The 16,819-nt window shown below is 50.9% G+C and overlaps 1 protein-coding gene across 2 annotated transcripts; it reads right to left on the bottom strand.

Annotated features, from left to right (window-relative positions):
• Positions 1–5,257: 5,257 nt before the first annotated feature.
• Positions 5,258–15,391, bottom strand: LOC125551738 (Cation efflux family protein). 2 transcript variants are annotated; one of them, XM_048715035.2, is made up of 12 exons: positions 14,980–15,389; positions 14,838–14,907; positions 14,099–14,196; positions 12,449–12,597; positions 11,470–11,585; positions 11,040–11,136; positions 7,178–7,262; positions 7,015–7,077; positions 6,740–6,845; positions 6,295–6,434; positions 5,895–5,986; positions 5,258–5,804 (listed from the first exon to the last, which is right to left on the bottom strand). In XM_048715035.2, the coding sequence occupies exons 1-12, from the start codon at positions 15,307–15,309 to the stop codon at positions 5,642–5,644; spliced, it is 1,509 nt and encodes a 502-aa protein (XP_048570992.2). In that variant the 5' UTR covers positions 15,310–15,389; the 3' UTR covers positions 5,258–5,641. The 2 variants fall into 2 exon arrangements, with proteins under 2 accessions (XP_048570992.2, XP_087374543.1); XM_087518417.1 differs by lacking the exon at positions 12,449–12,597 and having other exon boundaries at positions 14,134–14,196; positions 14,771–14,907; positions 14,980–15,391.
• Positions 15,392–16,819: the final 1,428 nt, after the last annotated feature.

The following is a 16,819-nucleotide window of genomic DNA, read 5'->3' as shown; positions in this document are numbered from 1 at the left end:
GCATCAACCCTTTTTGCATATGGAGCAATGAGATATTCATGAACAAGCATCAAGTGAGGAAACTGATAAGGATTATTAGCAAAAAGATACGAACGGTGACAAACAAATTATATGTTTATTTTCTATCCAACACAACAGTGAGCTGTAGGATGGAAACTGCAAACTTTGTAGCCTTCTCTTTTTACTGCCCATAATGAGTTGTTAGACCATAATGTTTGAATCTTTTTCGTTCGAAGTGGTTCCCGAAGCAGTTCACTCAAGATTACCTCGCAAAGTACATGATTAGTGGACACGTAATGAAGGTTAAAGTATTTCATCCAGACTATAATGAGCATGAAGAAGTCATAATGAAGACAGTGAAGGATGGACGGGCAGCCATCACAAGGGGTTGGCCTAGAGTTGTGTGCGCATTACGCATGGAGGAGGGCACAATATGGGCATTCTGCTTCACCTTCTCCAGCAACCAAAATGTCTTTCGCCTCTCTCCTTACAGTTTTTAGTACAACTGTGGTTCATCATTCTTTACTTGGTGCTTCTGTAGTTCTTCAGTATATGTACATGTGCATCGAATTATGCATTCGTGGTTGAACCTATATTTGTAATAAACATGGTTGGATATGAAATAAGTGATTGCCTACTTTCAAATACAAAGCATGTGATTTTTTAATTAGGGATTACACTGCACACGGTTTGCGAAAGTGAAATGTATGCGATAGACGTGAAGATCAGACACGTTTCTCGGATCAACTACGTGTGCGATCAATCTCTACTGCACACACGATCAGCCAAGAAAAAACGTGTGCGGTTAACAACAACATCGCACACAATTCGTTCTTATTATGTTGTTGTGCGCATCGCAAATGTTTGTTCATAGAAAAACGCGTGTGATAGGTCTTCATCCGTCGCGGGTATGACGGATGAATCGTGTGGGATGTATTCAAGCTTCGCATATAGTTTTATAGGGATAAATGTATGCGCTCTTACATCGAATCTCATACAGTCGAGGAAAAGTAAATGTGTGTGATTCTCTGCTTCTATAATCATGAACTGTTTGTGATGGGTCGCGCATCATAAACGTAACACCACAGAATACCGACTGCGATAGCAATGCGAGCACAAACAAGTTATAAGGATGAAGCGTTTGGGATATTCGAGATATCAGAAACACTTTTATAGAGACAAATGTATGCATCATGGCTCCCTATCCCCAGCGATTTTTGGGTCATGTGGAAAGGACCCCCCTATCGCAGTCACTCACTTGGCAACGGTTCAAAATGTCATCACGGAAAAGGGTTAAAAACCGTGTGTATCGCACCTTGTTGTACCAGTGTAAACTCGATGCTTCTGTGCATCGTCCAGCGCATGCACACGGGTAAAAGATCACTTTATAACTGCTCTCGTATAAGATGTGCCAGGAAAGGCCGAAAGGGTGGTTCTCCTCTCCATGCTAGGGTTCAGAGTGAAGACCCTCCTCCTGAGGGTGGTATTGTGAAGCTTAGGTGTCCTCGGCGTGAGCGTTGTATTCAAATTTGTCTATATTATTTCTCAACAATGTAGTGGTGTGCATTTGTGTTATCCGGTCATCCCAAGATCTGCCGTGTAAAAGGGTTTTTTCACTTCCTTGTATCGTTTCGCTATGTACTTCTTTACCTACTAGTAAAGCGGCCATTACTTCTGTCGGGTTCACCATTGTGACGTTTTTACATAAAACCCCTTGCCTTTTTATGAAAATAAACCCACATTCCAAAAATAAGTGAGTAAAAGCAATTCGATTGTTTCTCCACACAGAATTATACGTCGCCTGGCTGCGCCTCCTGTACTTGTTTGACTAAGAATAATCCCACATCGTGAATTCACACCCAATCTAACCAGTTCATATACGTATAAACTAATGTTTTCAACAAGCAACCAAACTAATTCGTAAGCAGAGGGTCAGGAGGATGAGGCATACACGAATCGATCAAAGAAGGGGATGGTGGCGAAAATAATGCTCAAGGTCTCATAAAACCACAGGAGGAGGAGGATTTGGGGCCGGCGAGACTTGGGCCTCCGGCGGTTGGCGAGCGAGCGAGTGGAGGCCGGAGAAGCCGGCCGTCGCTGCAGTCAGAGCCGCCGAGCCACCATGAAGCCGTCACGACACCGAGAAGCCACCACCAACGCCGGACCTCCCGCGCCACCGCCCACGGCCAGAGCAACGGCCACGCCCGGCTGCTGCCCACCCGCGTCCCCCAGCAAGCTCCAAGCGTCGGAGCAGCCGGGCACGCACCACCGATGCCACACGCCGGAGCGCCAGCCACCACCACAGAGCATGCGCATCCACGCCCTGGCCAACACCACCGAAAGCCCCACCACCCCACCGGAGAAGCACAGCCACCAGCTGCACCACCACCACCTTAGCAGGGCCGCCAGCCGTCCCCATCGCCACCAACCCCCAACACCTTTTTCTTTTTTCTTTTTAGAATAGAACATCCGGAAAAAAAACTCGCGTCTGCCCCCGAGTCGCTCCCGCGGGCGACTCCGGGCGGCTTCCCTAGCGCCGCCGCCCCAGCCCCTCGCCTCGACCTCTCCTCCCTCGCCGCCACCAGCGGCGTCACCGACCAAAGGCCGCATGGCGCAGGCGGCGGCGGGGCGTCTCCTCCGGCGCGCAGGTGGCCGGCGTCGCGGGCCGCCCCCTCCTACCCGTCGGCGTCGGGCGGCGGCTCTCCTCTGCTCCGGCTCCCTCTCCCTCTTCGGCGTCGTGGTGGCCCGCAGGAGTGCCCCCCTCTCCTCCCTCCCCGCTCCAGCGGCGGCTTGTGGGGATCCGAGGAGGCGGGTTGCTCTAGCGGCGGATCTGGGTGGCTCTGCCTAGATCTGGTTGGTGTTGGGGGTTGGTGGCGGCGGGGACGGCTGGGGGCCCTGCTAAGGTGGTGGTGGTGCTGCTGGTGGCTGTGCTTCTCCAGTGGGGTGGTGGGGCTTCCGGTGGTGTTGGCCAGGGCGTGGATGTGCATGCTCTGTGGTGGTGGCTGGCGCTCCGGCGTGTGGCATCGGTGGTGCGTGCCCGGCTGCTTCGATGCTTAGAGCTTGCCGGGCGACGCGGGTGGGCAGCGGCCGGGCGTGCCCGTTGCTCTGGCCGTGGGCGGCGGCGCGGGAGGTCCGGCGTTGGTGGTGGCCTCTCGGTGTCGTGGCGGCTTCATGGTGGCTCGGCGGCTCTGACTACGGCGACGGCCGGCTTCTCCAGCGTCGGCTCGTCCGTGTTCGGACCGTCTTGACCTTCGCCCCATCTCCTCGTCGTCCGGGCACTACTTCCATCGAAGGGTTGGCCCTCTCCCAGCCGCGGTCCATCGCTCGTCTTGCGTCCGGTGCGGCAAGACCGAACTCGTCTCGCACACGGTGCAGCAGGACTGACCTCGTCCCCCTCACGGTGCTGCAGGATCGAGTTCGTCTCGTGCTCGGGGCTGCAGGACGGGCTGATGGATGCCAGTTCTGGCCGGCCTATCGGGTCTCGACGATGGGGTCGCCCAAGGGGTGCGAAAGGTGGGACCTTTCAGCTCGTCTCTTTGGTTGGGGTAGCGGCGGGTCTCGGGTAAGGTGGTGTCAAGGTCTTGGATGCCGGGGCGGCGGCCCTGGTGGTGGTAGCGCGGTGCTCTTGGGCAGAGCCCGTTGCTTGGTGATGCCTGCTCGCCATGGCCGTGTGGGCGGTGTGGTAGCCGGGGTGTGGCGTTGGGTGGCGGTGAGTGTTGGCCGAGGTGAAAACCTGTTCTATCTTCGGACGGACCGGCGGTGGCGAAGATCGTTTCCTTCTTGAAGGCATCGTCGCGGCTCTCATTGCCCATCATGCAGCCTCAGGGGAAACTCTGATCCTTGGATCGGGCGGTGGCGGCGCGTCGGTGTCGTACCCTTCCTGAAGGCGCCGCCTTGGAGCTCATGGATCGTCATATGTAGCTTCATCTCTTCGTGGTGGTAGTGCTAGAAGTGGTGTTGCTGCGCTCAGCGTCTTTGTATCCTGCCTTGGGTGTGTGCGTGTGTAATCATGGTGTGCGTTTGTACTGGATGCTTGTTGATCGGTGCTTTATATATAAAGCGGGGCGAAAGTCTTTTTCGGTAACGGGCGGATCTCGACATGGAGAACCAGATCAGGATCAGGAAGTGCGAGGCAGAGGCGTCCATGGCGGGCTCCTGCTGAGAGAAAGGTTTTTTTTTGAGGGGTTGCTGAGAGAAGAAGTGAGAAAGAGTAAGGAGAGGGGAGAGGGGTATGGGGATCGGTCTCTTCCTTTTTCAATTAAACAGAAACTTTTGTGTAAAAATGAAACTTGAAGAAAAGAAATACAAGGCTAGAGAAGGGATTTAGACAAAGATAGATTTGAAGAAAAGAAATATTCCCTCCGTAAAGAAATATAAGAGCGTTCAGATCACTACTTTACGGGAGTACAAGGCTAGAGAAAGGATTTAGACAAAGATAGATTTAAAGAAAAGAAATACAAGGCTAGAAAAGGGATTTAGACAAAGATAAATATTTCTCCCGGATCATAAAAATAATCAACATATATTCAATTTCATCTTCGTCTTAGGCACCGAGCCCCTCTTCCCTCCTACTCTGGTCGGACGAGCCGACGGAGTAGAAGAGGAGAGCACGCCCTGGGGAGTCAGGAGTGCTAGGAGAGAGCAATAGAAGAGGAGAGCAAGCGTTGGGGCGTTAGGAGAGGAGTGCTAGGAGAGAGCAGCGGGGCAGTTCATCTTAACACAAGTCATTGAGAATGCATTCCTAAGGAGTACTACAGCATAAGTGTGGGGTATGATACATACAATACAATACTCTTCCTCATTCCAGTTTCTTGACTCTATCTCATTATCCTTTTTGTTCGTTAGTCCTACTTTTATTTCTTTCACTCGTCTGTTTAGATTATACTCCCTCCGTTCCTAAATATAAGTCTTTGTAGAGATTCCATTATGGACTACATACAAAGCAAAATGAGTACATCTACACTCTAAAATATGTCCATATACATCCGTATGTATGTATGTAGTTTGTAGTGGAATTTTTAAAAAGACTTAGAGGATGTTTGGTTCAGGGACTTTTTAGTCCCAGAGACTAGAAGAAGTCCCTAAAAAGTTCCTAGAAACCAAACAGGAGGGACTTTTTCTACAGGGACTAGAAAAAGACTCTACTGGAAAGTCTTTTTTATTAGTCCCTGGGACTAGAAAAAGTCCTAGGACTTAACCAAACACCACCTTACATTTAGGAACGGAGGGAGTAAGATGCATTAAATTTTGCATGCAATGATTAAAAAGGAATGACCATGCAACATTCCTACTCATTCAGCGGGCATGACATCCATTCACCATGGTTAATGGAGACTAAAACATGATATGTATTTCTTCTACACCTCGTCATGCCACCGATGGGCGTTTTGAAGGACACATTTATTTATTTCCCCGTTGCAAGCACGGGCACATGTGCTAGTTGGTTATAAAGCGGGTGAGAGCCTGTTTCGAGATTATTTCACTTCTTTTGATATCTCGAACAAGACACAATGTACAGGGGCTGTCCTAGTCCACTGCCTCAGCAACAACTGCAGTTGATGCATGTCGGTAAGATTAGCAAAATTACCATCCCAGCTGACTGAGCCAGCATGGCTGCACTGCGCAGGATATGCGCCCCGTTCTACTGCTTTTCTGCATGTAGATCGTTTGCTCCGCTTTTGCTTGCGGCCAGCTGAAGTTGCTCAATTCGTTGCCCCAATCTCAGCTGTACGCTGACTTGACATATGCTGGCGTCAACCTTCATGATCTCCTCCTCGGCTTTTTTTGCTATGTCCATCGCATCCCTTCAAAGTTTAGTAATTGGGGATGGACACGGGATTATTATTAGAATAATATAAACTGGAGCGTTGGGCTGGAGGATAAAGGTTGATTACCGAATCAAAATTTCTGGAGACATTGAAACTTGGACCTGAAGCAACACCCGTCCTCGTAAGTAATGCAGCATCAGATGTTCAAGACACATTTTCTGCATCAAATCATGGTTTTGAGTCGTATATATGATTCTCACTACAGAGGTAAAAGAAGCTCTCTGAAAAAGGCACAATATTCCAGTTAATAAATTGGCACTACTGTATATTGTTTCTTGTATTTTCATCTCTTGTAGCTAGTTTTATCTACCAGATTTGCTGTTCAAATCTCATTCAATTCACATCGATACAGTTCTGCACTCGTCATCTCACTAGATATTTGCATCTTTTGTATTAATTCCTATTAACCTTGAACAGGGGCTAATAACTGTCAATAATCAACTTCATGTAGAAAAAAACTATTTACCTTTGGAAAATGAGAGGAAATTATATCGGACACGATAGCTTCTGCACTTCGTTGCCGTGGAATAACGTCTGAATTTCTTCTCTCCAAGTTCCCCAAAATCCTTTTCTTGTCCACGTTAGCACCCATTGAATATGAGGGGTCTGCAATTTGTGTACTTCAGGAATGTTCCAGTTGATGGTTCCACACAGTTGTATAATTAACCACCAGGGACAAGAGTTCCAGGCTTACAATATTATACCCAATGACGACTAACAGATTTGGGGAATGCAGTAGCCTACTAGGAACAAATGTTAGAGGCTATCAATTGGATGGAAACATGCATAATGCTGCTACAACGGTAAATGATCCCAACTATGATGCATGTAAAACATGACGAAGTACAACCGATAGTTCTGTTATTGGCTAGTTTCACATTGACAGGTGGAATATAGAGACCATTCTGTACCTATGTGTATGAAGACTTCGGCAACTTGATTATGCGTCTTTTGTATATGATGACGGACAGTTTCCCCGATATCATGTGCTGCACTGACACTCAAGAAAGGATATACCTGCAATAAAATGAATATCATGATCAACTTAAGGCTATCAGCATTTATCCGATTCTAGTACTGCGTGCCTAAGTGCCCTCTGCACAGGACCAATCAATCATCATAGCTCTAGACTTCTAGTATTTGAACAAATTCTCACACAGCCAAAATAAATCATACTACCATGTACCTCGATATGCACATCAAGATACAAGGAGGTCCCAGCTTTCCTTCCCCTCAACCGATGGCACCCCTAACATTATGTCAAGAATGTTAATTGTGAGGGTTTCAAGTATACAACAGCACATTGTTGCGGAGAAAAATAAAACTTCAGGGAGTAGCTAATATTGTACCTTTACACCATCAACCTTCACAATTGTTTCCCTGATTGGTTCTAGAAGCGATGGATCAACAGCTGCATCAACAAGCTCTAGTGTACTGCAAGTTAAGTTAGAAGAACGTCACCATCCATAGCAACATCAAAATTGTTAGACTCGTGTACACTGAACTGTAAAAGAATATAGTATGCTTAGCTATAAAACCTTGTATTCTATGTGTTTGATTTAGCAGAAAGTTGTGATCATAACAGTATTACCACAGAAGAAATGAGCACATTGCATTATTTCATGGTTTATATACTTTGCCATCCATGTGACTTTAGAAAGCTACCCCTTGATTTCGATATTCTGGAGGCAGAGATTATAAAGCGCTAAATATGGAGAAACGGATGAAAAATAGCTGTAAACATGACTTGTTACGAAGATACATTGATTAGAGTTCAATTGAACTCTAATCAATGTATCTTCGTAACAAGTCAATTGAAGATCACTTGACACACCTAAAATAGTCTGGTAGCACAAGCGTGCCCTGGTGGCTCACTATCGTCTATGGCCCCCAGGACAACAACGCCAAAATCACTTTCCTACAGGAAATCCGCGATGTCCGCGACGCCTGCCCCGGTCCCTGGCTCATCTGCGGAGACTTCAATATGATCTACCGTGACGAGGACAAGAACAACGGCAATCTCAATCGGGAGAATGATGGGACGATTCCGACGCGTCCTCAACGACCTCACGCTCAAGGAGATTTACCTCAACGGCCGGCGCTATACATGGTCAAACGAGTAGAGCCCGCCCACCTTGGTCCATCTCGACCGGGTGCTGTGCTCCACGGACTGGGAAGAGCTGCATGGCGAGTGCCATCTGCGCTGTCTGGCCTCGGTCGTCTCGGACCACTCCCCCCTCCTGCTCGACTGCTCGCCGCTCCCATCAACACACCGACGTTTCCACTTCGAGGAGTACTGGACTCGCCTCGCCGGTTTCCCAGAGATCGTGGCGACCTCTTGGCATTCGGTGGATGACGTTGATCCGTTCCGGCGATTCATGCGGCATGCAGGCCACTGCGCGCAAGCTCACCAGCTGGAGCGCGCGCTCTGTTGGTAACGTGCGAGACCAGCTCGCGATCTCTCGTGAGCTGCTGCTCCGCTTTGACGCCGTGCAGGAACAACGGACCCTCTCGCCGCACAAAGACTGGCTGCGTCGTCAGATCAAGCTCTCCTACCTGGGCCTTGCCTCCCTCGAGCGGACAATTGCCCGGCAGCGCGCGCATTGCATCCCTCAAAGACGGCGACGCGAACACTTCGTTGTATCATCGCCAGTGCACGTACCGCAAGCAGAAGAACTGGATCCATGGCATCTCTGTCGTTGGCACCGTCCTCACTGATCCTAGCGACATGGCCGCGGCCACTTTCGAGCACTTTGACAACCGAATTGGAACGGACGCGCCGCACGACTGCACCATTGACTTGTCGCAGTTCATTGAGCCCTCAAACCTTGAGGACCTCGACGCGCCATTCAGCGAAGATGAGATTTGGCAAGCCATCAAACGCTTGCCGTCTCGCAAGGCGCCCGGCCCCGACGGTTTCACCGCAGAGTTCCTCCGCTCTTGCTGGCCAGTCATCAAGCACGACCTCCGATGCGTCTACGACCAGGTATACGCGCTGCGTGGACGAGGATTTAGCTGCCTTAACCAGGCGCTAATCACGCTCCTCCCCAAGCGCACCGATGCCAATGGCCTGGGGGATTATCGGCCCATAAGCCTCATCCACATTGTCGCCAAGGTCCTGGCCAAGCTGCTTTTGCTCCGCCTTGCTCCCAAGCTCAACAACTTGGTCAGCAACGTCCAGAACGTGTTCATCCCCGGGCGAAGTCTTCACGACAATTTCATCCTGGTGCGCCAATCCACACGGCTTTTGCATCAGCTTGGTGCCCCCCGCGTGCTCCTGAAGCGGGCCTTCGATTCCGTTTCGTGGCCTTTCCTGTTCGAGGTGCTGCGATGCCATGGCTTTGGCAACCGCTTCCTCGATTGGATCGCCCTCCTCCTGTCGTCGGCCAGCACCAAGGTTCTACTCAACGGAACACCCGGACCCGCGATTTGGCACCGCTGTGGGCTACGCCAAGGTGATCCAATCTCCCCGCAGCTCTTCGTCCTGGCTGTCGATACGCTGGGCAGGCTCTTCCATCGCGCGGTCGAGCTCCGAGTTATGCAGCAGCTCCACCCACGCCGCACCATTCCCACCATATCCCTCTAGGCCGATGACGTAATTCTCCTATGCCACCCCTCGCCGGATGACATTGTGGCGGTGAAGGGGATCTTGCAGCTCTTTGGACGCGCCTCCGGCCTGCACGTGAACTTCCAGAAGAGCGCTGCGGCCCTCATCCGCTGCGACACAGTGGATGCTGCTCATGTCGTCGCGCACCTGGGATGCCCCATCGTCGAATTCCCGCTGACTTACTTGGGCATCCCGCTCACGCTGCGTCGCCCCACCGCTTCCCAGCTCCAACCTGTCGTCGACAAAGTCGCTGGGAAGCTACCCTTCTGGAAGAGATGGCCCATGAACAAAGCTGGCCGCCTTTCCTTTGTCAAGGCTGTCCTGAGCGCGATCCCCATACATCAGCTCCTTGTGCTTGCGCCGCCAAAGAAGACCATCAAACTCCTGGAGAAGATTGAGAAAGGATTCCTTTGGGCTGGCCGTGTCGAGGCCAATGGTGGCAATTGCCACGTCAACTGGCGGCGCGTCTGTCGGCCTCTCCAGTTTGGTGGCCTCGGCGTTCATGACCTCGAGCGCACCGGCCTCGCCCTACGCATGCGATGGCAATGGCTCAGCCGAGTCGATGATAGCAGGGCCTGGAGCGGCCTTGACTTGCAATTCGCGCCCGAGGAGCGCGCGCTCTTCTTCGCCTCCACTACCATGACCATTGGCAATGGCCAACACGCCCTGTTCTGGGAGGACAGATGGATCAACGGGCGTGCGATCCGCGAGATCGCGCCTCTCCTTTATGCTCACATCCCCAAGCGGTGTCGCAAGTCCAGAACTGTTGCAGACGGCCTCCATGCAAACCAATGGGCCACGGACATCCACGGCATGATTGGCATCCCGGAGATTGGAGAATACCTACGCCTCTGGCACATGATCGCCAAAACTGCCCTCAGCGATGCGCCAGACTGCATTCGCTGGAAGTGGACCGCGAACGGCGAGTACTCCGCCAAGTCCGCATACCTTGCCACTTTCCACGGCTCCACACGATGCCAGGCTTGGAAGCTTACCTGGAAGTGCTGGGCACCGCCTCGAGTGCGCTTCTTTCATTGGCTTGCCAACCTCGACCGGTGCTGGACGGCCGACCGCCTTGCGCGACGCAACCTGCCGCACCCACAGCGCTGCCCACTATGCGATCAGGCCCCGGAGACGATTCATCACCTTCTCCTGGAATGCCCTTTCAGCCGCCAAGTGTGGCATGAGATCCTCTCATGGCTGCGCCTCCCCTGCTCGCTGCCCACTGATGATGCCACTGTCCACGACTGGTGGCGCTCTGCTAGACAAGACACACCTAAACCTATGCACAAGGGATTGGCTTCCGCTGCCTTGCTCGTCCCTTGGATGATTTGGAAGCATCGCAATGGATGCGTATTTGAGGGCGCACCCCCGTTGGTTACCTCCCTGATTGCTAGGATTAAAGAAGAGGCTGCACTCTGGGCCAGAGCCGGAGCATTAGGACTCCGTGCCATCTTGCCACAGACCTGGGATGTCCACTAGTGTGCCTGTGCTCACCTTGTAAACTCGCCTCCTAGGAGGACTGTACCAAATTCCTTCTTTTCAATACAATGAAATGCAAAAGTCTTTTGCGTTTCCTCGAAAAAAACACCTAAAATAGTTACCTCTCGTATCCTGTCTGAACACCAGCTTTAAGAATCATGCCTGAGACAACAAGGCCAGCTAGTGGATCAAGATAAGGTAATCCAACAATGGAGCCACCTGTAAAAATTTAAAAGCAAAAGATAATCAGAGTATTAATAAATCATGTTTCTCCTTGAAGATAGTATAAGTAAACGACATCTTCTGGTGAAATTCACAAACTAAGATTGATTTGCAACAACAACACAAAATGATGCACAGATTTTTCACCATCAGGCCTAGTAGAGCTCTACTGATATGCAAACAAATTTCTTAGTTCAGACTCTAAACATGGATTCATGGTGTTATCTTGAACTCGAGGCTAACGATAGCAATGAACCAACTATTCATGTTATAAGAATGTAACACAAAGTTCTAGTAAAATGGAAGTTCAAGCATCATTGAAGGTCTTACCTACCCCTACTAGGGCAACAACAGATGAAATAGCATCCGCACGATGGTGCCATGCGTTAGCTTTCATCAGCCCACTCCCTTCCTTCTCCCCAGCTCTTTTCGTAATCCAATAGAGCCTGTAATTCCAGTATAGTAAAACTTGATGAATCATCTTATGAAGTTATCACATGAGATTTATCTCTACAAGAAAATCAAGAAAGTAAGTTCATACTAAACAAAGAATCACAAGGAAATCTTGATACAGATATAAAATGGCTAGAAAATCATCATTATGATAGCAACAATATATCAGAATATATGGCCTGTTTAAGTTGTACACACAGTAATCTACATGACTAAATTTCAATTTTTCAAGCTTTACATATCCTCCATGAACAAAGGTAGCAAACAACGTTAGTGGCTACAAAACAGAAGAGTTTAATTATTTAATCGTCTTTATGACTTTATTATAATTCAGAAATCCTGACCAAACTTATTTACAGATTTGACCCTTTTGGCCGCGCCATGGATTAAGTCCTGTACTGAGCCGAAATATGGCACTTCTTACCACGCCAGGCCCAGCACCCAGCAGCATGGCAGTGTGATTTCGCTGCTCCACACCCAGTAATGTTGCCAAAAAGGTCAGACCTTGGAAATAAGTTTGGTATGGGGTTATCGATGATGCTAAATATAAAAACCTGTTGTGGTAGACCATCAAATCTAACAGAAAATAGAAGCAGTTGTCCATGTATACTCATGGCACGGTAAAATCTAGGACAGACCCAGTGCTAGAAGCTCCCACAGCAGGTGGGGTCTGGGGAAGGATTATACGAGGCAAGCCTTACCCCTGCACAGTACAATGCAGAGAGGCTGCATCGAACACGGTAAAATCTAGCAAAAAAAATAGCGAACAATATTTCAGACTGCAACAAAATGAAATCTTCAAACTTAATAGAAGACGGAAACCATTAGGCAATGCTTTATGACACTATCCACATACCCTTCTTTGATAGATATTGCTAAGGTTGTCATACTCAATGCAAGGACTGGATGTTCCAAATCTATTGCATGATTATGCCCACCACTACCATGGCTGTGATTCATGTGCAATGTGCTGCCAATTATATCAGGAGCAGAAGACATAACTCCCTGAAACAAAGAATTCAGCACATTAAGTCCATGCATAATCATGTCTTACCGGAGTACCAGTCATCAGAAGAAACCATCCACCCATTGTCAAAAAAAAGTACCAACCAAAGAATGATACTCCCGAGTCGCCCCTCGCGTGGGCGGCCGGGAGGCCCCCAGATCCCGTCGGCCGGCCCTCCCCCACTCCTCCTCCTCCCTCGCCGCCGCCCAAGGGCGCGGCCAGGCGAAGCCTGGTCGTCGCCGGCGGCGGCGGGGACTCGGGCCCTCTCGCTCGCGTGGGCCTGGCGCGGGCCGGCGCCCCCGGGCCGGAGCGTGGCGGCGGGCCGGACGCCACGGCAGGTGGTGGCGGCGCCTCGGCGACTTCGCTCCCCCGCGGCAGGAGGCCTCGCGATCTGGTGCGTCGCGGTCGCCAGGGACGGCGGCGGCGTGACCGGATCGGTTCGCGGCGGCGTGACCGGATCGGTTCGCGGCGGCGCGGCCGGATCTATGCCCAAGCGTGGGCCTTGATCGCTGGTCTGCCGTGGGCACGGTGGCGGGTGCGACTCGTCGGCAGCTGGGCAGATCCGCCGGGATTCTACCCTTGTCTGATCCTTGACAGCGCGGGTATCTCCGGGGGAAACCCTAGATCTCCTTGGGATCGAGCGATGATGGCGATTTTGCGTTGTAGTCCCTCTTTAGGGCATCGTTTTGGAGTTTACTCCGGTTGAAGGGACCAGCGACGTCGGTGGCGCACGTCTGGTGGAGCAACTTCCGATGAAAATCGCGCCGACTACGGTCATGGCAGACGATGACGGCGTCTTAGATGACGTTCCCTTGTCGAGGCATCATCGTTGCAGTCTGTGTCATCAAGCTCGGGATGCTCCAGGGGAAACCCTAGATCTGGGTCTTCCGGATTGGACGATGATGGCGTTTTATCGCTTTCCCTCCTGGGGGCATCGTTTTGGAGCAAGTGATGGCTAGGGGGGTGGTGGAGCGGTACTTCATCTCACACATTGATGGCGGCGGAGATCGGCGGCATGGCGCTGTGGAGGCTCGGCGTCCGATGCGCAGAGATGGACTCGCGCAGGAGGAGGTAGTTGTCTGGCGTCATGGTGACGTCGATGGCAGAGTGGCCAGACAAGGTAGAAGCCTCAATATGATCTGAAGACGGACCTGTGGAAGATGGCGGCGACGACACACGAGTGCGTCTGACCGGGTTGTGCCCCAGACCCGGTATGTGGCTCGGCTAGGGCTTCCGGCTTTTGATGTTAGGCTTAGATGGGTGGTTGGGTTAGTGGCCCAGCTAGCATCCCTTCATCATATGGAAAGGAGTAGCGGCATATGTTGCCAAGATGGTGGATTCAAGTATATTGTTTCTAATACTCTTTGTAAGGTCCTCGAGAATAATCAATAAAGTGGCCGTATGCATCTCCCAGATGCAGAGGCCGTGGGTCATCCTACTTTTCTAAAAAAAAAGAATGATACATAAATTTTGCATGATTGTTAATGAGAAGTATTAGACCTGAAGAACTTCAAAAGAATGCCAGGCAATCCCACCTGCAGTAATCAACAGCATACTTGAAATTCCAAGAGCTCCCAAACTCTCGAACTTTCCATGACCTGGGAATGGAGAGGAAATGATGATAGGTAAACCCTCAATGTTTTGTGGGCACAAGCAGAGAATGTGGTAACAAAACTACATTGTTGTATGTATTGTTTACTACAACAGGGGGTCATTCAAGTAAAATGTAGAAGCAGTAGCATAATGCACTTTCCTGTTTTATTTTTCTTCTGGATATGATATGCACATAGAGCATGCATGTAGGTGCAATGGTGCACTTGCACAAACAGTGAGAGCTTACATGTTACATATGACAGATCAATGTTCTGTTCCGACCAATGATTTTGAAAAAAAAACATGAGGTAATTAATAATCAGATCATGACCATGTTCTGAGCTCTAACTTTCTTTATGGGCCTAACAATTTAATCATAAATCTGAAGCATGGAAGGTGGAAAGTATCCTTGATGAATTGATCTGGGAATTAGTTCTTGCATCTGAATCCCTCTTGATAGTTTTGTAGTACGCTTTTCGCATGTATTAGAAATCAAAACAAGCTGAGCTGTGCGGAACTATGGAAACATGAACCCAAATTGTTGGTTCTGTCAAAGAGGGAAAGGGCAGTCTCTCGTACGCCTGCACAACACAATTGGTTTCCTCGACAAAGTGGGAATGGCGAGCAGAGCGAGGTTCGGACTGACCATACGGATGATCCTTGTCTCTAGGTACCTTGGCCGCCTTGTACGACAGCAGAGCCACCCCGCTCAGCACCTGCACAGCTCAAGATCATGCACGATTAGCATCAATTAAGAAAATGGCTGCGCACTTGTTTCCGAGACGTACGATGTCAGAGAGGGAGTGAGCGGCGTCGGCGGTGATGGCCGTGCTGCCGGAGAGGTAACCGGTGATGGCTTTCCCTACGGTGAGGACGACGTCAGCAGCGAAGCCCAAGCGGAAGATCTTCTCAGACGCCTCGCCGCTTTCCTCGCCGTGGTGGTGGGAGTGGCCACCGTGGCCGCGGGCAGGGACGAGCCAGTTGCCGCCCCTTGGCTCACCCGGCGAGGCGAGAGGGGCGAGCACGCGGCGGGCGCACGCTGGGGAGAGGTGTGGCCCACGGCGAGAGAAGGCGGCTCGGGCGACCCCGCCGGCGAGGTGGGCGAAGCGGAGGCCCATTCGCACAAGGGGAGGAGGAAGTGCCTTTGTGCTCTGATGAGAATCGCTCTGGTTTTCCGGATCCGAAGTGCCGTGAGCAAAGTACACATGCTGCCGCCTGCCGGTCGCTCCTCCCAGCTTCGCCAGCAATTTGCCACCTGGACTTCCTATCTTTTCTTCGCAACGCCATTTCTAGATTCAATATTTGAGATGTATATAAAAAAGCAACTTTAGGAGAGTCATCGTTTCAAAGTTCACAAAAAAAAATCATAAGTCTTTTTTTTCTTTAGATTTTACTGTTCATCCAACTTCATTTGAGCTCGAGCCTAGAAGGGTACTTTCGTCGGGAACATCTATATTTGCATGTTGGGGGCATTGTTTGGTGTGAGCTCCATCCACCATTCGCTCGTGTGGGAGGGAAGTTTTTCTCAGCCTTATGCGCAACCCATCTTCTCTGCCTGCCAAGGTGCAGACACTCAAATAGTTATAGTATTAGGAAGCATGTCAATTAATGCAGTCGCCATGTACTAACTGTCCAAGGGGACCCACATTTTCAAGTGCTCACGGGTATAAAAAGGTTGTCACCATGGCCAAATAGCTCACAACCTTCACTTTCAACACGACTACTTGTAGCCACTTTCTCCCTCTCCCTCTCCCTCTCCATCGCCATGTCGCTTCCCCTGCAGCCGGACTGGATGTCGCTCTCAGAGGAGGAAGAGTGGATGGTGGATGAGAAGCAAGCGGAGGAGGTGACCTACCTCGTCGTGAAGGGAGGAGGAGCGGGATCACCATTATGCACTAGAGGTCACGCGAGGATCCTGCCCTCGATGGGTGCTCGAATTGGAATCCCAATATGTCGGCGTTCTGGGAACCGGGGTACCCAAACTTGCCTGCCTGCGGCCCACGGAGTGGCTCGATCGACGGCCTGGTACGGCCCATCTTCAGCACCGACAGCACAAGACCCTCGCGAGGGGCCAAGCCTCGCGAAGCGGACGACGCCAAGACCTCCAGAAGGAGTGGCCTCATTACGCTGGCTCCTAAGGAGCGGAGATTTTCATGCGAGCCCTCACCTCGTGAGGTTCAGATGACGCAAGCCATGACGACCAAGACCAGGCGGGCGCCAGCGAGCATAGTACAGCAGGTTTCCTCTTTAGTGCTAAAGAGGCAAGCGCAGGCGTAGAGTCCCGAGGAATCAACCAAAGGTTTCCATTTCCATGCTACAAGACCAAGACCGCTAGGACGGAGGTCATCGCCGAGCCCACCATGACGTCACGACCAGAAGCTTTGGAGGCGCAGACTACCTTTCGTCAGGATAAGATGTACTAGTTGTTTCCCTTCGACTTTGGTCGTTGTGGGATCCCTTCCCACCTTCATTTTGGGAAGAGGACCAAGGCCACTATAAAGATAGCCTAGCCACCACCGTAGAGGGGGACGGATCATCCAGACCATCCACACCCTCACAAAGCATAAGAACGCACCTCCTGAGGTCCGTACTAGTTCATCCTCAGCCCACCTCGAGGCTAATCCACCA

Source organism: Triticum urartu, chromosome 4A (genome assembly GCF_056163025.1).
Source record: "Triticum urartu cultivar PI428250 chromosome 4A, HENAU_Tu73, whole genome shotgun sequence".
Lineage (NCBI taxonomy): Eukaryota > Viridiplantae > Streptophyta > Magnoliopsida > Poales > Poaceae > Triticum > Triticum urartu.
The sequence above is the reverse complement of the archived record's forward strand: the minus strand, read 5'-3'. Positions and strand labels throughout refer to the sequence as shown.

Coding starts and splice junctions, on each gene's coding strand:
- LOC125551738 (XM_048715035.2), bottom strand. CDS start 15,309: ATGGGCCTCCGCTTCGCCCACCTCGCCGGCGGGGTCGCCCGAGCCGCC. Junction 14,908..14,979: donor CTCACTCCCTCTCTGACATC/GTACGTCTCGGA, acceptor TGAGCTGTGCAG/GTGCTGAGCGGGGTGGCTCT. Junction 6,846..7,014: donor ATCTTGATGTGCATATCGAG/GTACATGGTAGT, acceptor ATTTTATTGCAG/GTATATCCTTTCTTGAGTGT.